At 40.0% G+C, this 25392-nt stretch overlaps 1 protein-coding gene and 3 non-coding genes across 4 annotated transcripts; all 4 read right to left on the bottom strand.

Moving 5' to 3' along the window:
• Positions 1–915: 915 nt before the first annotated feature.
• WDR43 (WD repeat domain 43) lies at positions 916–25353 on the bottom strand. Its single transcript, XM_066993588.1, has 18 exons — positions 25080–25353; positions 20675–20809; positions 18913–19034; positions 12776–12896; positions 11484–11623; positions 11017–11119; positions 9862–9926; positions 9316–9487; positions 8752–8838; positions 7727–7858; positions 7142–7279; positions 6245–6331; positions 4765–4796; positions 3879–3942; positions 2926–3039; positions 2412–2481; positions 1723–1778; positions 916–1627 (listed from the first exon to the last, which is right to left on the bottom strand). The coding sequence occupies exons 1-18, from the start codon at positions 25305–25307 to the stop codon at positions 1508–1510; spliced, it is 1986 nt and encodes a 661-aa protein (XP_066849689.1). The 5' UTR covers positions 25308–25353; the 3' UTR covers positions 916–1507.
• Positions 8292–8370, bottom strand: LOC125184600 (small nucleolar RNA SNORD53/SNORD92). Its single transcript, XR_007168888.1, has one exon. It is a non-coding gene; the product is annotated as a small nucleolar RNA SNORD53/SNORD92 (small nucleolar RNA).
• Positions 11291–11374, bottom strand: LOC125184602 (small nucleolar RNA SNORD53/SNORD92). Its single transcript, XR_007168890.1, has one exon. It is a non-coding gene; the product is annotated as a small nucleolar RNA SNORD53/SNORD92 (small nucleolar RNA).
• On the bottom strand, positions 18438–18515 carry LOC125184601 (small nucleolar RNA SNORD53/SNORD92). Its single transcript, XR_007168889.2, has one exon. It is a non-coding gene; the product is annotated as a small nucleolar RNA SNORD53/SNORD92 (small nucleolar RNA).
• Positions 25354–25392: the final 39 nt, after the last annotated feature.

Raw genomic sequence — 25392 nt, 5'->3', positions numbered from 1 at the left:
CTGCAGGAACATCAGTACTGCTTGAAAAATTACACATCAGATTAGCTTGATATGGTGGCTTGTGTGAGTACAGAGCATGCACAAGTGTTTGCATTTATTTTCACTGCTTCTCAGTAATGAAACAGAAGCACAGCTTTACGAATTCTTCAGACAGTTATGTACTGTCAACTAAAACATTCCAAAGACCAGAAACCTCAAACTGCTGCTGTTTTACCTTCACCTCTCCAAAGAGGGATCAGCTCTTCCCACTATTAATCCACTGTTTCTCCAGACACCACACCACCAATGCAACAGGGAGGTAAGAAACCAAGAGTATTAGATGCTTTGCAGAACACTGTAACATATTAGGTCGGTTTCCTCTTACACAAGAGAACTACTTTGTACAAATAGGGCATTTCACCCTTCAGCACCACCCTTAGGTACCTAAAGGATCTCTCAACAAACATCACAGGACAGATATTTGGTAAAGGAGATGTATATTTATTCACTTTACAAAGAGGGCGGTATTTAGTTGCAACAGCTCCATTTATAGACAAATATATTGTACATTATAGTGGTGAATGGCTCAGACCTTTACCATGTTTTGCTCTTAAAAATGTTTGTACCTCTTCAGCTTCCATTAGCTGAGCAAATAGCTATCCTTGTTCTGCCTCTGAGATTAAAAATCCGTAATAAATGTGTAGCTGTGTGCTATGTATTCACAAGCATTCACCTTCTCATTTCCCTGTGTTACTCCCTTCTCCCTACCCAACTCAACAGACAGTCCATCCTCTCTGGGTTAGCATTAATCTTATATACAGCCTCAATTAAAATGAAATTAGGAACCAGTGATATAGTTCTAATGTTCTTTTAAAGCACAAGAAAAGTCATTGATTTCTACATACAAAAGTCTTGAGTTCAAATTTGTTTTTTAAAAAAAAAAAAAGCTGTTTTTAAGCCACTTTGGCATTAAGATACTGCCAAGGCATGGCTGAACTGATGGAGGGTGGGGAGAAATAAAAGAAATCCATTAAAGAATTTAAATATTACAAAAATATCTTTTTTTTTCCTTTTTCTTTTTTTTTTTTTTTTTGAAAAATGCGTCAGGATGTCCACTTGCTATTGCTAACTGAAGCATGGAAAGAAGGTATAGATCAGTTGTCTTTGATCCTTGAACATCTGAAACAAACTCAATGTAAAGCTGAACCAAGTTTACCACACAAACAGCGGTGGCAGATTTATTTCACTTGAGATACAAATGCATGTCCACGTGACAGGCATAATCTGAACATGAGGTGGAAGAAATGTTTCTATAGTAAGCGCAGGGAAATAGGGCGAGAAAAGGCTGGCGTGGTTAAACATTCTGGATTCAGAAATGCACAGTGCCCCACATGTGCCTCTGCACATAGGCTGTGCACGAGTCTGCACTCCCTATATGCAAATATGGCATCTTTCAGCAAGATGATCCAGAATTGTAAAGTTCTGGTGGCCCACTTGTTTAAACTGTTAAGTTTATTCTTTTATGCTGTTATTCTTCTTCACTTTCATTTTCTGGTTCCAAATCAGAATCACCATTGATTTCCTTTTCAACAGTCATGTCTTGTTCCTCTGATTGCTCCTCTTTTTCTTCATCTTCATCCCAGTTTTCCTGGGGGAAGGTAAAACAGGAATGTTTGAGCTTTTGACAGTAATACAATTTCTGTTACAATCAAATGGGAGATGGTCTGATCCAAGCCCACTTACATCTGAGTCTTTGTCTGCAATCATCTCATCATCTGAACCTTCCTCTTCTGAGGATTCTGCAAAAAGAAAACAATCCCTCAGTCTGGAGAACACACCTGAATGTGTCCAAACAAAACCCAAACCCACGCGCTCCTAAACTAAACTGTGCTCCTCCACTGAACCGTACTACTTAAATTCCAAAACTAATTCTGCATGAAGACTAGGTTGATCAACATAAATAAGAAACTAGCCATTCTGTTATGCTTAAACAGTATGTGGTTGCAGTAGAAACTGCAGGTCCAAATTGGAAGTGTACACGCACACAAAATGACATTACCACCTTGCAGTTCTGATGACTCAAACACAGAAGCTTGACTGCATCAATCTTGGCATATGGACAGTTAGTGCTAGAAATCTCAGTTTGTTAGTTAAGTAGTATACTGAACTTCCAATTAACTGCTTTTATAATTTGTAAAGCAGGGACAGGAAGGAAAGAAAAGTAACAAAAGTAAGGGAATGAAGGAACAACTAACTGTAAGATGCCTACATGATTAATCCCTCACCTACCTGCCATGGGTTTCCCACAAAAACTCTCTGCTTGCAGACAGTACACTACTAGTAGATATGCACAGGAACATGATGAACAGCCACCAACCATCAGCTATCACGGGAGCTCAGGAGTTGAGCTACGCCTAGCATACAACACTTACCGTCCTCATATACCAGCTTTGCAGTCTGGTTAACTTCAGTCACATCCTGAACTGTTTCCGATGCTGCAACCTGAATAGAATTTGCAGATTAGCCTTAGATGAAATCATGTGTTCCCCAACCTTAAAAGTCGATAAAACTCAACAACGTAAATTAAGTCTACATCAAGGTTAACATTCATTCATAATTGTAGTTTAAGAGCCACGTAAATAGGAAGGACAAAGTAAAATTTTAGAAGCACCTGCTCTGAAGTGGCCTAGTATCTCGTTTATTGCTCTTTAAAATGCTATGGGTTAGTAGACATTTGGCAGGAAAAGACCACCTTCTGCAAGCACGGATTGACTAGACAGTCAATCAGTTGTGGTGCTTTGTGTATTATCAGTGTAGCTGTACAGCAGTTGCACTAAGTTCATGATGACAAGTTCCATTAAATGTGATCTCAACAGAAAGCTACGGCTGCAAACAATGCTTCTTCTACACATCTGTATACACCTGTATTATTAAATCGGAACTCACCTGGGTGACAAGAAGGAAGAGTCTTCCATTTAGACGGGAAAGCTTTTGCAGAGTTTTTACTCTGCTCTCCATTAACTGGTATAGCATTCCCAGCTGAGGAATAAGGTCTGGCAACTTGGGAGAAGGAGGAAGAAAAACAAAGCTGTTAACCAATATATCATCTATGTCTAATTTTTAAACTTTTTAAATTTTTAAATTTGGGGCAAATAATCCGTGCTCACACCACTCTGGATAGAAGGAAAAGCTAAGAATTTACAGAAATCACCTGCAGACCAATCGAGTAACTTTTGACCGTGTCTAGAACAATCACCTGCTTTCAGAACACAACAATTCTACTTACATTACTTTTTCTTTCCACAGTCACTCAGTAAGCAGGTTTAAAAGCACTATTCAGAAAGCTGTGTAAATGGGAACTGAATATACACCAGTTTATGAACACAGCATTAGCAATGCCCCTTTTTTTTTTTTTTTTTTAAACTGAACAAGAATGCCTTATTCATCACTTGCTAAAAGAAGGCTGGACCTCTGTCCAGAAGCTACTACATTACCTGCTACCCTGCCAACTTTGGCATACCCTTACCCTATATATTCAGTCATGCCCAATACAGTCTCACGATTAGCACTACAGTAGCAGGACAAATTTAGTTCTTTAAGTTTTAGTGACATACACTAGACCACACTTATGACAGTTGTTTTGCTCCCTAATTGTCTTAGTTATGACATAACTTGTTTTGACTTTGGGATGACTATAATTATGTCATGAATAACTAAGACAATTTATAACAGATGTCCATCAACACAGCAAAGTTGTAGAAGTATAGTCCTCTGCACATTGGTTTGGACACCACCATATGTGGAGAGCAAGAGACAGATTCCTGAAGGAAGATAACACGTGTTTAAGCATTTAAATCTAGTTTTACTTACATGCACTAAATTTAATGCAAGATACTTACTGTGGAAAGGTAGGAGGCATGTAGAGTAAAAACACACTTCAGCCATCGAACCATTTGTGAGGCACTAGAAATGATATTAAAGAGATATTGACTGACAACACCCATTTCATTTTCTATACGCGAAGCTGTTCTATAGAAAGTCCTCTACTTACATTATATAAAAAGAAAAATGAAAATAATATAAAAAGATGGAAATATAGTAAGTTTGACTATCCAGATGAGATGCCTATATGTAAAATACTTGCTAGGAAAAGAACAGACATCTAAGCGAAGGATTAAAACTAGGTATGCTCATCTGTGTTTCTAATGTCTTTTATTGGAGGTTTCAATGGATAAAAGACCAAAGTTTTTTTTTTTTTTTTTTTTTTTTTTGTTTTTGTTTTTTTTTTTTTTTGTTGTGTTTTTTTGTTTTTTTTTTTGTTGTTTTAACCAGTTAAGGACATCTAGTCACAGCAAAGCTATCCCTATAGCAGTATAACAGGACGGGGGGGGGGGGGGGGGGGAGATGGGGTGCTAACAAATAATACCAGGAGCTGTCTCAAGAAAAGCAAACCACACAAGCAACACACATCCGATAGTGATTTGAGTTCATATATTTAGCAGGTGTGAGCTGTCAATATTCTGGGACTTCAGATACTTTCTTAGAATACTGATTTCAGGTATCCTTTTCCCTTTTCATTTTCACTTTTAATACGACAGTGCTTTGTCAGGCTGACAAATTCTTCTTTGCACCCGCAGTCAGGTGAGAATTTTTACCTCAAGATGCTATTATTACAACAACTGTTAATTAGTTACTTTGGAAATCATCACAGGGAAAGAGGGGACCATAATACACACAATAAAAATGTTTTCTGGTAAATTAAACTACGGGTGGCTTGTCTCTTACCTGTATGGGTTGCCTTGCAATCTCTTTGTAAGCTAGAAGGACAAAAATAATAACAATTAACAAGCAATAAATGCATAATGAGCTTAAAACCCAACATTATATCTACATGACAGCCCCAATATTGGGGCAGAAAGATCTCCAGGCATTTGAAGTTTCCTAGAACTAACCACTGCCAGATTCCAGAATATTATATTGCTGGCTCTACCATCCTATATGCAGGCTCGTAACTTGCAGAAGCTGAGTTTCATTACTACAACAAAACTGGGACTCTTAACATACAACACATCCAGAGGAACTTGAAGCTGTCAGGAAGAGCTAAGAACGAAATCCCTTTGTGATTTGTTTGTATGTCTCCATGTATCTGCTTAGTAGAGCAGCTGCTACTACGTTGACAGGTTAGAGAAGTGAAGCCTCGAAAGGTAAAGGCTGTTTCATAGAACAAATTGCAAGTTCTGGACAAGAGTAACATGAACCCCTCTCCATCCACTGAGATTATCTACTCAAATACTTATGATTCTCTGGCACTGGTCCAAGAGAAGAAATGCTGCACCTCATTAACACAAGTCGGTTTCAAAACATAACATAACATTAACATAAGTAGGTATCAAAACTTATGTGCTTAAAGCAAATCTAAACATTCAAACCCAGGCAGTCTGCATACTTCAGTTAAGATTAGTAATACAAGTAAAAATTAAATTTTACTTGTAGCCAGCACATTAAAATACAAGAGAAGTCTAACCATTAACTTGTTACAGAATGTCATTCACATAACAAGAGCAACTAACTGATATTCCGTTTAAACAAGTAATAGACAGATAAGGCTAATTATTAAAGTATTTCTGCCCAAACACAAATTTTATGAACTATCACTGAATATGCAGTCCAGAAACCAAATTCCCTCTCAAATGACTACTAAATGACGCCGCAAATCACAAATATAGCAACTAGTCTTTTAAGCTGCCTTCAAAAGAAGAATGAAATTGCCCCAAAAGTGCTATCTAAATTGATTGTTTTAAGTACATATTCTGTTCTTCTTTTTCTCATGTATCTAGTGTATTTATGGATTTATGCTCATAAAACTTACTCAGGCTCGTACTGCTATTTTCACGTTTCAAATTATCATCTACTTTAATAGCGTAAAATAAGTAACGCTTTTTTTTTTTTTTGCCATGGACTAAATGCTTTAGAGCTGTAGCTTACCTCTTCCTTCTTTTCTCACCTAAATTTTTATGATAATACTAAATGATTTAATGCTTTTCCTAGCTTTGACAGTGGCACTTTGTCCTTTGGTTAAGCTTCAGCCAGACAAGATAAAAGCAAATCACAGGAACTAAGAATGAAATAATTTTGGTACTATAAAACTTTAAAATCAATGTTATTTCATTTATTGAAATCAAGAAACGTGTCCTGGATTTTCCCCAGATAAAAGACAAGTCAAAGCAGTTTGTATGACAAGAACATGAAATGCAATCTCTCCTACCTCATGCAGCAGTGGAATGACAGCATGTATAGGCATCCTGGCTACTGTGTTCTTTATTAAAGTTTCCTTTCTTGTGTTAAGCACTTTCTGTTAAAAATGTGGAAAAATAAGATCAGGTAGTCATTCAGCTTTAACACATGGGATCACAAACAAAAACTCTCTTTATATGTCTTTTTCTACCCCTTTGCATGCTCACATGAAAGTAACAAGCAAAACAAAATTTACTGTAAAGAGTCCCATTTTTCAAGTCATCTACAATTAACAAGACATTTGATTAATCTGCCTAAAACAATCTGCTTTTGCCCCTAGTCCACCCAACCCATGTTAGAAACAAAGCACCACAGACTTATTAAAGAGAATTTTCCTAGCTATTTTTCTATTTGTTTCACTTCTGTAAATAAATGCCTTTCACCAGTGTCTGCGACAGATAATTTCTACTCAGTGTTAAATTCTCAAGAGATTTCATTCTCCTGCCCCATAACTATCATTTTCTCCTAGTTCAAGTGGAACCATAAGCTTTTTAAGTGAAACTGTTGTCATCAATGTATTTTTAAAACAGTATCTACTCAGAAACTGTATCTAAGCACAGATTATTCTCTATCTCAAACTGAAGGGCTTGCATGGTAACATCAGTTGTAAAACATCTGAACTCTGACACGAGTTTATCATACACAGAAGTGCTTCAAAGTTCACAGACTGACTCAGAAAGCAAAGTCGATTTTAAAAAAAACGCCACTACCATAATTTATAATAGCAGTACTTGAGCAGCACATCAGCAAAAAGCTGCTAGGAGAAACAATAGGATCCTAACTGTTCAGCCTCCACAGCTTTCAGGGAAGCTCCCCACAAGTCTCAGCAAACAGATAAAACAGCATATAGTGATCCTGTAACACTTACATTTAAGATGTCTGAATCATTGCTTTCCAAGCCCTGAACCAAAAGTACTGCAAAGCTATCTGTTTGCGGAAGGCCACCTGGAGTTTTCACTTTGCTCACGTCGATATCCAATGCCCCCAGGCGCTCTTCAATGCTGTCCTGCAGACAGTAAATAAGGGCAGTATTTCAGTGCAGTTTCTCAGAAATATCAGCGGAAAGCAAAGTAGCTAACCTACACCATTCCCTCCCTCCTACCCTGCTGAAAAGTAACAGATTGAGCATATTCTTTTAAACATACTAAGAGAGAATAGCCAGAGAAAAGCAAATGAGGTTTTGACTGAGAAGCAAGAATACATCTTAGCACAGACTGACAGACACAAGTGTGTGATAAAAGTTCTGCAGTAACATGGCAAAACTATGGGAAATGCACTGAGGGCTTGGATGAGAGAAAGTTCTTCTTACCAAAGAGAAGACTTTCATACCAAGATTTTATGATTCACTTTGCCTCCATGCCAAACACAAAGCAAGTTCAAGTTTACCTAAAGAAGCTGCAACGATGACTTAAGACTTTCTAAATCATCGTGTTTTAAAGAGGATGCACCTTACCTCTGTCTCTCCTGGTTTCCTCTTGCTTTTATTTTTCTCCTTTCCTGAGGATGGAGTTTTAACAGCTGCACTATGTCCTGGGATGCCAGGCACTAGAACTTTGGTGTCTGAGTTCACAACTGGTGTCTTTACCTAGTAGAAAGAAATAACCGCATATGCATGAATTGCTAATAATTGCTAATAATTGCTAATTGCTAATATTTCCTCATGTTTAAAATACTGATTTTATTTCCAGACTCTTATGTGTGTGTTAAAACCAGCCTGCCACAACCAATTAGAAAAATGCTACATGCCCCTTCCAGAACACATCTTTCCCCACAGCTCTGCTGCGTCGGCCTTTATTTGAAGTACCTGCCCGACCTTCTGTACTCGTGGGAGCCCTGCTGGGTGCCTGCTGAAGTGATACAAAAACAATCTACCACAGTGAGCACTTCAACTTCCACATGATGTGCGTAGAAGTCAGACTCATTTGATTTTGTGGTTCAAGAACTTTACTGTAGAACAGTGGTGGCATTAAAATACTACCCTCTTCGCTCAACACACATCATCTTTCTCTCCACAGGGCATGCTCAGACAGCCAAGAGAAATGAGTCTTCATTGCAATTCAGCAAAAAGCGAAACCAAGATGGAGATCATCACTGCATGCCAGGGAGCTCCCAGACCTCTCACAGCATTTCAGTTCTGTTATCCTTCATCTCCAGGGACCAAGGATTTAGCACAAAGGCCCACCAGGCTGATGGAGCACCAGAACTGGCAGCTAACCTGAGGGTAAGAAAACTGGGGCTTTTGACTAACTTCATTGATGCCATGAGCTATGATTTGAGCTACTGGAAGGTAACTGCGCGAGTGCGTACCAGTACACAGAGCAGCCATGAAGCACACTTCCCCCCACACCAAAGGCTATGGACATCTGTAACTACACACTGCAAATCTGAGCAGACCTGTCCAGTAATGCCAGAAGTAAATTCTAGCATTTCTGAAGTAAACTATGAGAAGCAACGGAATTCTATTTCACACAAGCTCACCTTTGTCACAGCAACATCTGTTTTAAGTGCCAACACTTTCTGGACATCCCTTATCAAACATATGTGGGATTCGGAGGTGTTCAAAGACTAGAAGGCCAGGAATAAAAACAGTTAAATATTAATAATTGCAGGGGCAATTCACTGAACTACTGAAAGGTGAGAACAAACTCCAGAGGCATAAAGAAGAATGAGCTCTCCCCCCTCTCCCCCCCCCCCCTCAAAAAAGCAGCTACTTTATACACCTGCCTTTTGTTACCAGATCTCTGCAAACAAGTTCATGCAGAGAACAAAAAAGTTTCAAAAAGTGTCAGTGGCCTAATGTAGTTAACAGTTGAGATGGCAGGAAACAGCAATAACACCAAGTTTTACTTTAATGGAAAGAATGGAAGAATACAAATTCCCTTCCAAAACAACTCAGGGGCAACAGTCATAACTCCCAGAGAAGGGGTAGTAGTAAGTTCCATCTCAAGATGTAATTCAAAAAAGTGCATAAAAAACCTCCAAATGAGAGTCGTTTGGAACCATATTAAGAAACCCAAAACCTCTCCAGTAAGTTTTACATACCACTCTCTCTATGATGGGCTGCAAGGTGTTTCCATACACAAGCAGCAGAGACTGTTTGTCTGTGCAAAATGCAGCTGCTAGAATAGGGACTGGTTTTGGCGTGGAGTCCCCGTCATTTCCAGGTGTTGCTATCTGGATAGTACAGTTTGATGTTAAGGGTTTTTTGCAATAACTGCAGAAAGAAAAAAAGGAATGAAAAAAAAAACGTTTAGCTTATAAGACTTCTACACCTTGCACATGTAAGCACCCTTCATTATCAAGTCCTCAAACTCAGCTAGTTTACATCAGATGCTTCAGATGAGGTACAGACAGGGAAAGCCTCAGCAAAAGCAAGTAAATAGCAAAGTACAGTACAACCCCCCAACAAATAAATTCTCCTGCATTTCCCCAAAAAACATGTCAAGTAAGCCAAGACAAAGAATCCATTGGAAACTGGTCTGTGAAGAGATGCCAGAGTTTAAAGGCATCAGCACAACAAGATGAGCTTTGCCTTCCAGTAATCCCAGACCTTTCCCAAAAACACTCTCAGAAAGAACACTAACTTACCCATTTAAAATGTGTTCAAATAAATGCAACTGCCCATCTCTGCACACAACTGCTAACTTCACAGGCTGTAAAAAAAAATCACAGAAGATTTTAATTAGACCAAATAACAAACATTCCACAAGTATGAGACATCAAGAGATATCTGCATGGTTATTATTTGACTTTTTTCAGTAGCTAAATACATTAGAGATGTAACTACATCCATAAGGAAGGTAAGAGACACTAACATCTCAGGAACATTCAGTACAACTATTAGAAGACAAAAAGATAATTTGTAACTGCACTTTACTGTGTCACTATTGATACATCCAAATCTGAACAGCTTTCAGACACTAGCAGACATATGTAACTATAAACAGCAATGTTCCAAAAAATACGGTACCCAACATGTCTAGAGGCACTGGTCTACAAAGGCACTGACACTGTAAATATTCTCACAGGAAAGGAACAGAGACAAACTACTCTGAGCAATTAAATTACAGGTGTGCATTACAGAATATTTTCGTCTCTAATACACACAATAAGAAGGCACAAATGGAAACATTAGAAAGTATAGCATGAAACACTGGTTTTGGAAAGAAACCTAAAGGCAGCAGGAGAAAAATGTTTTAAATCATTAAAGAAACTATTTCTGAATGTTTCATATGCAGACATTTTTCATAAGAAAACTACTATGGAACACTTGTACTTGCTGAAATTGAGACTTGGAGAATGCACATTGCTACTTCAACTTGTAAAGGTTAGTTAATTCAAAATGCAGTTGAACTACTGACGTCATTTGTGATCAGAATAAAACAGGGCCACACTCAAACTGCATTTTAGAAAAAAAAATCAATTCTTTTACTGACAAAATCTAACAAACATTTTGATTACTAACTTGTCCTGAATAGGAAACAAATGACATTTCCACCATAACAAGCAAAATTTCAGAAAGACAAATGGAATTTGCACTTAGTGGCTTTGAAAATGAGTATTTCAAACTATCAGCTATATAAATACACCTGTAATAAATATCCTCATACTTGTGAATCGGCATTCAAACCCCGTCCTTTCGTAACAGGAAAGGAACACAAACCAAACTTCTTTCTTTATACCCTAGGAAAGGAAACTAATGTGAAAATTGTTAAACAGTTGGTTATAAACTACTGCTCCTACCTCTTCTTTGACTTCTGAAACAGTCAGGTCAATAAAAGTTGGTTCATCTGTTACTGTGAAAGACATCACAGCATTCTTTTCTTTCCTATCTGATCTGATCTGCCTGGAGACACAAACAGCACAGATTATTTACAAGAGCAGAAACAGCAGCCTCTGCATCTGAAAAGCAGCAGAGTGTTATAGAACCTGTAAATCACTCGTGACTCTTATCTACCTCACCCATGCCATAATTGCAGCTTTCAGGTTGGGAATTCAAGTGGCAACTACTGGAAGCATGCTCAGACACAGCCAAGGAAATTCAAGTCTTCATTCAACAATCAGTGAATTGAAACCACCATTTAAGAGATCATCACTGCATTTTTCCAGAGTGCCCCTTCTGCTTAATCACAAAGTTCAGAACATACTTGTCGAGTCTATCCTCAATACTGATCATAATCAAAGTTACAAATTACGAAAAGCTTACATACCATACGCTCAGTAACCGGTCATGTATAGCTCCGGACAAGAAATAAAGCCCTGTAATTCCATCAAAGGACTTATTTTCATTCATAGGCTTCACTGTAGTAAACATTAATGATGACACTGATGTGGCATGGCCTGTGAAATGCTAAGAGGGGAAAAAAAGGAATTCTTCAATCATTGCCATAAGCAGTCATATGACAAAAAAATACATATTGGTTAAAGAATGTTAAGAAAGATCCATGCTTTACTAAGTCAGCAAGGATATTTCAGTGTTTTTTTGTTTAACTAGTGATCAACTTTGTTGCATTTCTATATTTCTACATTTCATGGAAATGTTTTCAGACACTCTACATATTCATTAGAATTTAAAAAGTTTAAGGGGGAATAAAAGGCAAACTTGCTGAAACTAAGCCTGTGAAAAGAAATCACATATGCCTGTACTGCTGTTACTGTCAGAAAGCACCTCGTTTCACATTTTACAATGAAACTAGATTCACAGTTTAATTCTGAACTATAAGATGAACGTACAGGTCTGCTAACACACCAAGACTGTTCAAACAGAAATGAACTACTCAATTTTTATGTTCACAGATAGTGTTTTTGGTCATCACAGGATGATGTGTCATCACAGACACACGTACAGTAGTTGCCAGATGCCAGCAAGTCCACAGTAATGGCACATGTACACACTTACCTGGCTGCAAGTACCAGGAAATTCAGAAACTAGCTGCTTCCTCTCTGCTGTCATGCAATAAAACACAACTGCATTTATGGAACAGCCAAAATATGGTAACTTGCTTGTGTCTGAGCCCTGCCCAGGGAACAATAATGGTTTTGCTCCTCTGCCTTCCAATTGTTTTAACAGCAAAGCTGATGCCATCAGTTATATACAGTTTAGCAAAGAAACCTGAAGGAGCTCTCACAAAAACCCATGCCAGCAGCAAACTAATAGTGCGCTGAAGTTAGTTCCCTGATAGAAGGGCATCAGAAAGGGACCCAGTGAAAACGAAAGACACCTAAGAGAAAGGGTTTTGGTGGCATTCTCAGAGACAGCCAGGAAATTCAACATCCTCGCTGAACTCTCAGCAAGTTGAAACTACAGTTCATACTATCATCACAGCAACAGCTTCCAGCAGCCCCAAAGGTGCCAGCTGCCTCCTCATACCCAATAAAGTTTTCAGATGTCTTATTAGGAAACAAATACATAATGTCAGCAATCGAGTAAGATTTTTATTATTTTATTTGTTATTATTCATTATTATTTAATTTTTACATCTATTTGAGCAAAGTTACTTACTCTGTAGACTTCTTTGGTCTCCAGGTCCCACAGTTTTATAGTTCTACCAGCTGACAGCAGCATTTTCCCATCTGGACTGATGCACAAAGAGCTGACACTGCTATTGTCGCCTTTCCACTTACTAGAATTTGGATGTAGTTTTTGTCCAAAGGGAGAAAGATGGAGAAATAGAAAAGACAATATTCATTAGCATAATCTCAAAATGCATGCCAATGATGCTGAAAAATTTAAGGCAATATGTATTTTTTAAAAAAGTAGTTGAAAATGAGGTTAGTTATTCTGTTTCTGCTCCTCTTTCAAATTAGTTCACACAAATATACAGCAGTTCAAAAACAAAAAGGTATTTTGAACCACTGTGCTTTGCTTTGTTTGGTTGCTTTTTAAATATTTGCTTATTCTGTTCTGAATGTCCCCCTCAAAGTTATCTACTATTCAGAATCAGGTAAGAGGAGACATACCATTTCAAGACTTCTCTCAGCACCATAATCCAAAAAGCTTACACCAACCTATTCAGAATGGACTTCTGAGTTTTAAGGCCCACTCACTTCCTGGCACTCCTCTCAAGTCTGTCAATGACACTGACAATAATAACCTTGGCCTTAAAGAGGTCCATGGTTGAAAGCACTATTTAAGAAAAAGAAAGATGCGGTCATGCATCTGCTTAGAAAGAATGTGAGTACCGTTACATTTCTCACAGGACAAAATTACAAGGAAATCATTAACGCAAACCCTTTATAGATAGTAAGTACCTCAAAACTCAACACGGCCTGATTGCGAACAGCCCCTCTGAAATACTTCCAAATAACTTTCACATGCCCAAGCAGCACCTCTCCTGTCTTCCAAAACAGAGCTCATTTGCAGCATCGCCTTTGATTAGATTTCACAAAAGCTGCAAGTTTTACTGCCTACAAACTTCAAAAACAACATTACACTTTACACAAAGTATAAAAAAAAAATCTATTATCTTTCAAATGAGAAGGTCAGAACTAAGAATTTCAGACCAAGCTCCATTTAATGAAGTGAACCCAAGAAGATATTTTCACATGTTCTAAAAAGACTCGTCTAAACTAGACTACAGAATTTAAGTCACAGCAAAAAAATGTTAGTTTTCACTTAAGATGCTCTTTATATAATTTTACAGGGAAGAGTTGTTAAATAGGACACCATGAAACAAGAAGTTGCATAAGGAGACAAACTGAATGCCTCTGAGTGTTCAGGGTTTAAGACTTGAAAAAGCTACAAACAGAAACAAAATGTCATCCAGAATTTTCTATATTACCTCTCTCCAACACCTTGTCTTGCCTCTTCTTCTATAGAAACTCCCTCTTCCCCAACTTGCTCTTCTACCAGAAGCTTGCTCTTCTACCAGAGGTTTTCATGTGTGCTGGACAGACCTCCTGAAGAGGTTCTACAGACTCTTCTACAATAATTAAAAAAGCCAAACCTAAAGCCACGTGATTTCAATTCCCCATCTAGCAGTCCGTACCTCTGCTGGAAAATATCCAGAAGACTGCAAACCAAAAGAAGTTGAACATCACTTCTCTACCCCAGGAGCTTCTATCCTGAATTCTGTGAGATACACACAGATTCACTTCCAGGCACTCACAACTGTTAGAGAATTCAGGCAATCTGACATGTACATTGGTCATAAGCTGTTATTTTGGTTACCTTGTTCCTTCTAGGCTCATCAATTTGGCTAAAATTTTAGAGAACTTTTTTTTCTTCTCTTTCTTTTCTTCTCTTTTCTTCAGTTACTTCAGATATGACTTGAAATACAACTAGAGTTTGTTTTTTTTTTCTGGTAAAAAGCATGATATTATACTGCCAGTGTGCCTTTCATTTATACACTCCAGTAATTATTTTTTTTTTGTTGTTGGGAAGTGATTGTCCCCCTGTACTCGGCTCTGGTGAGGCCGCACCTCGAGTACTGTGTTCAGTTCTGGGCCCCTCGCTACAAGAAGGACATGGAGGTGCTCGAGCGAGTCCAGAGAAGGGCAACGAAGCTGGTGAGGGGTTTGGAGAACAAGTCTTACGAGGAGCGGCTGAGGGAGCTGGGGTTGTTCAGCCTGGAGAAGAGGAGGCTCAGGGGCGACCTCATCGCTCTCTACAGGTACCTTAAAGGAGGCTGTAGCGAGGTGGGGGTTGGTCTGTTCTCCCACGTGCCTGGTGACAGGACGAGGGGGAATGGGCGAAAGTTGCGCCAGAGGAGGCTTAGGTTGGATGTTAGGAAGGACTTCTTTACTGAAAGGGTTGTTAGGCATTGGAATGGGCTGCCCAGGGAGGTGGTGGAGTCACCATCCCTGGAGGTCTTTAAAAGACGTTTAGATGTAGAGCTTAGTGATATGGTTTAGTGGAGGACTTGTTAGTGTTAGGTCAGAGGTTGGACTGGGTGATCTTGGAGGTCTCTTCCAACCTAGACGATTCTGTGATTCTGTGATTGTTGCCATCTTCAAAATAAAAGAATACAATGTCTCTAACTACCTTTTAACTACCTCAACCCCTACCATCAAATCTAGTAGTATTTTTCGGCATTTACCTCAGCAATTATTACACTGTAACCAGAACTGCCACAGAGTAACATCATTACTGTCAAACTTTTAGCAGAGTTTGTTGGTGGCATTCTCCTCGATTCAACAGAGAAGACTCACATAGGAGTGGGCACATCCTGCACATCAACACCTCGTTAGGGGGCTGGCATTGCAGGCAGGTCCTTGGCTTGTGTAACCACAGGACTCTCTTTCAGCCACAAGGACTGCTGAGGGGAGATGGTATCCATCTTGCAAAGTGAGACAAGAGCAAATTTAACACCAGGCTTGCTAACCTAACAAAGAAGGAATTAACCGAAGTTTGTTGTGAGACAGTGACCATTGTCCCAAAAGAAGTGGAGGTATAGGAAAGAGGCAGAGGGAAATACCCAGGTGAAGTGTGATGGGAAAAACTCTCAAATTTCCCAATACAGCAGCATGACTGGACCCATCTCAATGGCTGCGCATGAACACATGCAATATGAGAAACAATCAGGATGAGTTAGATATCCATGGGCAGCTTCAGAGCTTTGGTCTTATTGGGACCACAGAGAAACAGTGGGAAAGCTTGCAAGACAGGAATGCTGCAATTAATGGACTTTTAGGGATGCTGTTCAGTGAAGACATGCCAGGAAGGTGAGGAGGTTTCCTCCACACAAAAGGGTGGCTTGAATGCATGAAGCTTCACTTTGAAACAGGCAAAGAGCCAGTGGAGAACTTACAGGTACGTATGAGAAGAGGCCAATAAGGGTGATGTGGTGAGCATCTGCTACAAATTGTCCGATTAAAAAGAAGTAGATAGATCTTCAGAATCCCAGGCTCTGGTTCTTCTAAGGGACTTTAACCACTCCAGCAACTGCTGGAAGGGCAGCACAGAAGGGCAGAAGCAATTCCAGAGATCGCTGAGAAGTGCTGAGGACATTGTCTTGACACAAGTGATTTACAACCAGACTATGAAAGGTGCTTTACTGGATCAACTACAAAAAAAAAAAAAAAAACAAAAAACCACCCCACAGGTCAGGGATGCGATGGTTGATGACAACCTTAGCTATAGCATCCACAAGACAAAAGAATTCAAGATCCTACGAAAAAATGAGCAAGATAACCTGCAGAATAGCAGAATTACAGCTGTGGACTTCAGAAAAGCAGACTGCAACTTATTAAGAGAATGATTTGCAGTATCCCACTGGAGATTGCCCTAAAGGGCAAAGGGCCTCAGGAAAGCAAGTTACTCTTCTAGAATAAACTCCTTGAAACACAAAAAGGTCCATTCTAGTGTGCAGAAAATCACTGGGTGTTGCAGAAGGGTGTCTTGGATAAAAAGATAACTCTGGACTCACTTCAGAAATGCAAAAAAGGAGTATAGAGAAGTTTGAAGTGGGGATAAGCTACATATAAAAATATTGCCCAGGCATGCAGGGACAGAATTAGGAAAGCCAAAGATCAGCCGGTGTTCAGACCAGAAAAGAATATGAAGGCCAACAAAAAGGACATCTGCTGGCACATCAGCAGCAGTAAGATCATGACTGAGAAACGTGCAGGCCTGGTGCTGAATTGTGTAGGGACCCATCAGTACACAGAAAAGGCCAAACCACTGAAGAGCAAAGTCTACTCTCAAGCCTCCCTTGTTCGCAAACCTAGTGCCAGAGCAAGCAAAGCGTTACCCACAGTAAAAACACATCAAATTAGGGATCACAAGAGCACAGGTTAACACATGCAGCTCCATAAGATGGAGCATGGGATAAGCATAAGCATGCTCCATAAGCAGCATGGGATGCACCCAGAAATGCTGAGGTCAGTAGTACTGCAAGGCCACCCTACCATCTTTGAGAGGTCACATAGCTCAGAAGAAGTATCTGATGACTTGAAAAAAGACAAATGTATCTGCAAAAGGGAGAATACAGGAAACAACAGGAAAGACTGTACAGCACATTCACCTACTAACCATTTCCAGATACAAAAAGGTCAAAGTGACTGGAAACAGCCAGAATAGATTTTAAAATGGAAATCATCCCTAACCAACCTAACTGCCTTCTTAATGAGACAACTGGCTTAGTGGACAGGCACTATACGCAATTTAAATTGACTTTAGCGATGTTTCTGACAACGTCTCACATTAGACTACGTAATTCCAGTCTGGCTGCAATGATACTAACTGGAGAGTCTTGAAGGTGGTCTAAGAACTGCATGGATGACTGGGCTCAAACACCTGGAATCACTGCTATGAAGTCCAGCTGGTGGCCAGTTACTGGTGTAATTTTCCCTAAGGACATTTCAATGCCATTTAACAACCTTAGTATTCACCCAGGTCTTTACTAATAACCTTGGAACATGACAGTATACACCCATAACAAATTCACTGGCAATACTAAATTACAGAGATAAGCAGATACACTGGAAGGCAGGGCTGCTATTCACGGGCATCTCAACAACCTGAAGAATTAAGAAGTCAAATCTCAAAGATCAAAGGAAAATGTAAAGTTCTTCGCGTGGGATGGAAACACAAGTTAGTAGTGAGCATTTGTAGCAACGAGGTCAACTGCACACTGACCTGCGTTAGCTAAAGCATGCCCAGCAGGTCAAGAAATGTGATTCTTCTCCTCTGCGCAATACTTTTCAAATTACACCTGAACACTACTACCAGTTTAGAACAGTACAAGTTATTGACATAATGCAGTAAATCCAGTGAAGGACTACCAAGAAGGTTTCAAGGCTGGAACACATATGATAACAGGAATAGGTGAGGGAATTAGGCTCATTCAGTCCTAATAAGAGAATGCTAAGGGGAAATCTTACTGCCATCTTTTGCTATTTTATGTCAGGGTCTAAACTTAATACAACATAGGGACACATTCCTTTCCTAACAAAAATGAGGAGGTTACTGGTGATCAGCTGTCTGCAATGCCCACACCATCTCTAATGAAACTGGTAAACTGCTGCAAGAATAACTCACAAGAAAGTAACAACAGCAGAAGAGAAAGGTCAAGGTGTCATCACATACTGGGCTTTTATTGAGGTAAAATAACCAGGATCAGTAACAGAAATCTTAGTTTCTTCTTTTAAGTTTAAAAAATATTTGACTTTATTAGAAAAGAAAAAAAAATGCCTACCTCGACAGGAGTTTAAAGAGTAGCGGCCTGCTCAGACAGCCAAGTGGAATTGTCCCCACTGCACGTCAGTAGTGAGCGAAACCAATTGGGTTATCATCACGGCAAGGCCCTTTGGGCAAAGTGAGGCACATAACAGACCTAACTAGGATGAGGTGTTCCAATATCTTCTAGAATCTGTAATTTTCAGTGTCAGAAAGCTTGTGTCTCACTTAAAGACAGCATTGAGGGACCTGAGCCCCTCTTAGCAGTAAGGAATTCATCTAGTATTTCCAACACAAGGAGGATCCAATACAAGGAGGAAACCTGACTGAGAATTACGCTTTTACCTCTTAATAAAACTGCTTTAAAGCCCTCAGAAAATCAATAGCCAACAGACAGTTTTGTCCAGTGGGCACGAATCCTACATGGAGTGCAAAATTTCAACAGGACATCACTAAAACCTGTGAAGGAGAAAATACACATCAAGTGCCAAGAAAGCCAACCAAGAAGAAGCACCACTCACCACTTTACTTTGCAGGTCTGTGTGTTCCATTCCACAATGTGTTTGTCCTCTGAACAGCTATACAAACAGTAGTTGTCCTGATGCCACCTCACACAATTTATTCTATTGTCATGACCACCATCCTACAAAAGATAAGAGAGGGTCACTTATGAATAAATGAAGAAATCTTGCTACCGAGTCTTCCCTACCATCAACAAGCTGCTCTTTCTCAAGAACTGAATTCAAATCATTGGCAATTCATAGAGGGGTGCATAGCATACAACTTTTTTTTTTTGTGCTTTTAAAGACCAATACAGATTATACAATTATAAGTTAAAGATACTTCATATTTTGGTTTGTACATATAAGTATTTGGACTAATTCTTGTCCTAGTACTTTATAGTTAACAAAAAAAAAAATTGTCTTGTCACTAACAGCCAAAACTGTCTTAACAATATGAAATTTGTTCAAAAGAATGGCTAGTACATATGCCTTGCTGATAGTTTTCTAAGTGCTTGATTGTTTAAGTACATTTAGAGATGGGTACCCTTCCCTTCATGCTCAACATTCAAGAACGTGCAATCATCAGATCAGAAGACCCTACAACAGGTATCATCTACCTTTCTTATTGAAGGACTGAAATATCTGCTGCTCAAATCAACAAATCTTTTAATCATTTACCATTGTATTTCCTGCAGTTTATAAAATTTCACTATTTGAATCAGCAACAGCCAGCTCAGACTGCTTCCAAGAAAGTCACTGTAAATTGGCCTTGAGCGAGACAAAAAACATCAAAGCAAGACATTCTGTTTAATAAGGACAGCTAAAAGCTACAGCTCTATTTCTAGCAGGAATAATCATTTAATTCAACCTTTCTGTATAAAAACTACTCACTAAATACCATCTGCTATGCTGATTATATAGAAGAGCAGATAGTGTTTTCAAACTGACCCAAACTGTAAATTTTAGCCTGAAACTCCTTTACTTTGTTCATAGTTTTCGGGCATAAGACCATAAAACAGTGTTGACATTCATCAGCTAGCATCACTTGGATGCATCATGATTTTAAGATTTCCTGGCTTTCTCCTAATTCCTGTACATTTATCACTACGAGTTTAGAAGCAAAAGAATGCCCAAATATATCAAAGTATTGCAATGAGTTGCTCATACAGATTCACATTGCTTGTTACATAACCCAAGCCTAAAAACAAGTTACTTGGGAATAGCAGAAAAGCTAGCAGAAAAGCTAACAATGAGAAGTGAAAACTTTGAAAATCAGAATCTCATCTGAGAAAGATCAGGTTCTGAGAGGGCTCCAAGGCCTCCACAAGGAGGTAAGTTTACAGTATCTGTACAGAACATCAATGCAACACCTTCACAAGAGTCAATGAATGCTTCAATCCTGCTCTCTTTTCCCACAATGCCGTGCAGGCACAGCGGGTACGACACTCCCATGGAGGACCTAACCGTTCAGTTAGACATTTCATCAGTTCTACCATACCCAAGGTAAAATAATAAATCCACACACAGTATTAGGATACTGAATAAACTTTCAAACCAAGAGTTCTTGATGCGTACATACTGCTAATAATAGAAAAAGCTTCAATGATACATTTCCAATAATTTGAATTACTGCACCTCTATTCATATATGTAGCTATTAAGAAAAAAAAGATCTGAATAATTAGGTCAGTTTATCCCATTTCTGAGCAGCAGAAAGAATAGGATAAACTGACTGACACAACCACTGTTCGGTAGCGTGTGATGAAGAGTGTATAACTTACTAGCTTGCTCTGTAACTCTCCTTTAACTGTGCTGTACAACAAAATGCTACCAACTGCTGTGCCAATAGCCAGGATATCTAACTGCTTGTCCACTTCTGCAGCTTCAGACTTCCGTTTTTTCCTCTGGGGCCCATCCTGGAAAATTGGAGAAAAAAAAGAAAAAGTGAAAGAAATTAGTCTGACCAGCTATTCTTAAGTGTTAAAGCAAAGGGTAAAAAGCTTCTGCAAGTTTGAGACCCAGTCAGCCAGCACAAATTCTGTGGAGGCATAAAATGAAGACACTGAAGCACACAGAACCTAGAGGTTCATCTTGTACCTCCATGTACAACTTAACAAAGTTACTATGAGTCACTTGGAAATATTCAGTGGAGGCCATTTTGCTAACCTAGCCACCACACATGAAGAAAAAAAAAAATCAAGTTTTTCACAGAGCTCACTTCCCAGAAGAAGGTAAAGATTAATAAGATCACAAAACTTAATCCCCTGGATGGAAATGTGTTTTAAGTTTTATCAAGCATGATCAGTTTACCATTTCCAAAAACCTATTCAGAAAAGTTTTGCAAATACTAAGTACTGATAACGCCTCTTAAAAAAAAGAAAGTGTTACCCAACTTGGCAGAGGGAAGCAACCAGGACTGAAGCTAAGTCATCTGCCCAAGCCCTCCTCTGATCAGGCAATTCTCAAGCCTTCACCCTCTTGCTTTGCAAGCGATACTAACCACTTCAAGGAGTTTCCCTTCATCTTGCTTAACCAAACGCACACCAAACCGAAGTAAGAAATAGGCAGAAGAAAGAGCTACATTTATTCTTACAGAGTTAATCCCACATAACTAATCACCAGAAAAAAAAAATAGAAAAAAGTGTTTGAGCACTTTAGAAGAAAAAAATCATCCCTAATGCTAGAGGTTAGTTTTTAAATTGGACTTCGGTAAGTCTCCTTACATTTGTTACATCATAGCAAAGCATCCTCTCATATTAAAAATAATACCAAAAAAAATACACACAGGGTAAGGCTTTCTCTATACAACAGCTATATGCACTAACCAACAGCCAGACAAAGGCACAGGAGACTCAGATAAAACGTGGGCTCTGTGCAAACTCCATGTAGTGCAGCTAATCTGTCATACAATAGACATCACACAGCAGACGTGAGTAATTTCTACTCAGGCCCAGAGATATGATTACAGTCAGGCTTTGGGAGTTTTCATTACAATTAAAAATTAAAATTTTAACAGTGCAGGGTAAATAGTTCAGTTGTTTAAATTACTAGGACTTTTCTTCCCCTCCATATTTAACATACACAATGTTTTCCCCAAGGAAAAGCGTTTTGTTTGGAGCCAATAAATACAAAAATGCTATATTGCTGGTTTAAGACAGAAGCAGGCTCTAGAGAAAAGAGAGGACACTGGGTTTTTTGCAGGCAATTGTTTAGGCTTTATCCTTCCTGGGAAAGAAAAGTGTTTGGAAAATATAACGAAAACATACGAGCTAAGAAATCATCACAGTTACAACGCACAACCAAGTAATCAACCAGGTTTTAAGAAAATATGAGAAAAGACACACACACCAGTTAAATTTTTGGCAGCGATGCCAACTAAGCCATCTCAAAACACTTGTCAGAAATGCAAAGACTGGGATTACATAGCCAGTGGAGATTCAAGTACAGTTTCTCTTTTCAGGTACTTTTCAAAAACTCTTTATGTAGTTTTATTAATCAACAGTACCAACCAAGACTGCACTTCAAAACCAAAATTTAAAAGAGATTTTATTCTCTTCCCTTCCATAAAGCCTTTAATTAAAATGTATTCACCTTCCATTTCAGTTTGTGACTGACTTCCCACTAGAGTCAATGGTGCTTCCAGTGTCAAGGAGAAAGCTAGGGGCAGTAAAGGTTTCTTCAATTTTATTTTTTTTTTAAACATCTCTTGCTTTACTGAACACGCTATATCAGCACTGCTAGAGGGTCATTTTGTCAGAAATTTTTGCTTGAAAGAACTACCAGTGGAAAAAGTGGAAAAAAGCACCTAGCTTTCATGGAGCAGACAGTGGAGCTGAACTCTATCAAGTATCTGGTCCTTTCAATTTTTTCAGGTTTATGGACACTCAAACTTGTTTAGAAATACTGAAAAAGCATAGTTTTAATAGTAGAGATGGTTAGAAAAAGTTATTTGCAAAGGGTAGTTTTTTCCATAATGTTCTTTCTTAGGTAGGGCAGCTCTTGAGAATCAGACTTTTTTTTGTTTGAATTAACAGAAAACTTGTCCCCACTGCTAACTTGTGAAATAAAGCACTTAAAACACTCAAGTGGAGGTAAGCCTAATGAGACTGAAGAGTTGGAGGTGAAAAGAACAGTTGCAACGTATTAGGAAGCAAGTGGAAGAAGCTATTTTGAAAGTTGGTGGTCGGCATCCTCTTGCAGAACATACCGCTGCATGGTAGGGGAGATGGTGAACAGGGCAAGCAGGAAGCACTGACACTGCAAAAGCACGTGTGCAGGGAACATGCCAACAAGCCACCACTGCATCAGCAGTTCCAGGGCCTGGAGTTCAAAACTTCATTTCCAATATTCCCACACACAGCCTTTGTTAACATGGCAGCAGTCCAGAACATGGCTTAGGTGTGACTTGTTGAAACAACTTTTATAGATATCTATTGGCACAGTTTTACCCCTGAACACCAGATACTAGTACTACCTGTGGAGATGTCAGCTGCCCAGCAAAAGGAGGAAAAAAAGACTGACCAATTTCAGAGAAAATTTCAGACCAATTATAAGAGAAAATGCATTCAATATAATGTATTTGGAAGAACCATCACAACTGTAGTTCTGCGGCTTCGTCTAAGGACAGCCCAATGAATTATAAAAGTTTATGGCAAAATTATTCCAAGAAACAGTATGTTTTGAAACTGAAAAAGTACCAACTTCCAGGCAGCGGACAGCATTCAAACTGCTGGAATAACAGAAAGCACCAGGAGGAGACCAAAGTTTGTCTGATGAAATTCTTTTTCCCCTACAACCCTAAATACAGTTACATTGTAGCATCTGTAGCTTTTAGGGGTGGCTGTCTAGAAAGACATTAGCTTTTAACAGTCACTGAAGGCTTTAAAACTTTAAAAAAAAACAAAACCTTTTTTTAAAAGTCTCCTGTGGTTGACCTAGGGCACCAAAAACAGTGCAGCATGTTAGGTTTTGAAGTCGCACTGCACGAAGCATAGATCAGCACCACTTTCACATGGCAATTTCAGTTTATGTAAGAGCAAAATTCCTACTCGGCCTTTTAATCAATGTATGCATTTTTTTCTTCAAAAGTGTATTAAAAATGGATAAGTTAAAGGCCAATTTAAAACTAATGCTTTCTTCAAATGCCCTTTTTAAATTTGCTAAACTAAGCTATTCAACTGACAAAAATGGGAAAAAACAAGTCTTCCTCTGGACAGGCAATCTAAAGTGCGTTATGCACTTCAAAATATCTGTTAAAGTATTTTCCATAAACAAAAATGTTAATATACCAGAACAAGTTAAAAAAAAAAGTACTTGTTATGACAAAGGGGGTGTAACACATATAACTGTCCATGGTTTAAGATTCACTCAGGAAATGGTATGGCCTAGGTAAAAGAAAAGGAAATGGTATGTTCTACCTAAAGGGATACAGATTACTTCAACATGAATAGGATGAAGAGAGCATATCTGACGGTATATAATACAGATATTTTCATGTTGAGTGTCCAATTGAGGTGAAATAACTGAAATTGAAGGTGGGAAACGTCCAAGCCCTCTACTGTGTGCTCAGAGGACAATTGCTGAACAGAGTACCTACTTGCAGGATCCCTGAGGTGAGGGAAACGCGTCGCTGACAGTGCAGCAGCCTGCACAGACGTATTTCTGAGCAGGGGGAAGCAGAGATACGGCCTGTACCGGTACCTGCACCGCACGTGGACGCACGCAGCCTCTCTGTAACACCACCTGTGAGGCGTGCCGTGGAGTAAAGCGACATACCTTGCTCCTTCGGGAAAGCCTTCTTCCGCGCAGGTGATACAAAAGACAAACGAGTTTCGTGGTCAGTGCTTTTGCTTACGGCTCTTTTTTCAGAATCAAAGAAAGAAGGAGAAAGACCTTACAGTGCCCGTTTGCCTGATAACACCTGAAATTTGCCTTCCACGGAGGAAGATGGGAGGGGAAACCCCACACACACGCGGCGCGGGGACAGGGCCGGGCCCGGCCTCTCACAGGCACCGCTCGTGTGCGGGACCCCGCTCCTCGGCCCCGCCGCCGCCCGGCCACGCCGCGGCCCCGCCACATGGCGCCGGGAGGGCGGGGTGAGGCGGCGCGGCCACGCTCCGAGGCCGCACGGGGCACAAACCCCCCCCCCCCTCATCCCGCCGCCACCCCGCGCCCCCCGCGCCGTACCTTGTCGGGGGGCGGGCGCCCCCCCGGCGGGGCCCAGGCCAGGCAGGTGCAGGCGGCGCTGAGGTGGGCGGAGGGCACGTACTCGTGCCGCAGGCGGCTGCCGGCCGCCTCCCAGACGCGCAGCCTGCCGTCCGAGCCGCTGACGGCCAGCAGCCGGCGGTCGCAGGGGGAGAAGGCCAGGGGGGGCCGCGCCGCCGCCTCCCCGCCGCACGCTGCCGCCGCCGCCATGGCGCTCCCAGCCCGGCCCTGCCGCGCCGGCGCAGCCCCGGCCGCGTGTTCGCCGCCAGCGCCTGCGCCGCGCGCCCCGGTGACG

Source organism: Anser cygnoides, chromosome 3 (genome assembly GCF_040182565.1).
Source record: "Anser cygnoides isolate HZ-2024a breed goose chromosome 3, Taihu_goose_T2T_genome, whole genome shotgun sequence".
Classification (NCBI taxonomy): Eukaryota; Metazoa; Chordata; class Aves; order Anseriformes; family Anatidae; genus Anser; species Anser cygnoides.
This window is presented reverse-complemented; position numbering and strand designations above follow the sequence as displayed.

Coding starts and splice junctions, on each gene's coding strand:
- WDR43 (XM_066993588.1), bottom strand. CDS start 25,307: ATGGCGGCGGCGGCAGCGTGCGGCGGGGAGGCGGCGGCGCGGCCCCCC. Junction 7,859..8,751: donor CAGATGTTGCTGTGACAAAG/GTGAGCTTGTGT, acceptor TCTTTCTACTAG/GTAAAGACACCAGTTGTGAA. Junction 7,280..7,726: donor GGAAACCAGGAGAGACAGAG/GTAAGGTGCATC, acceptor TACTGTCTGCAG/GACAGCATTGAAGAGCGCCT.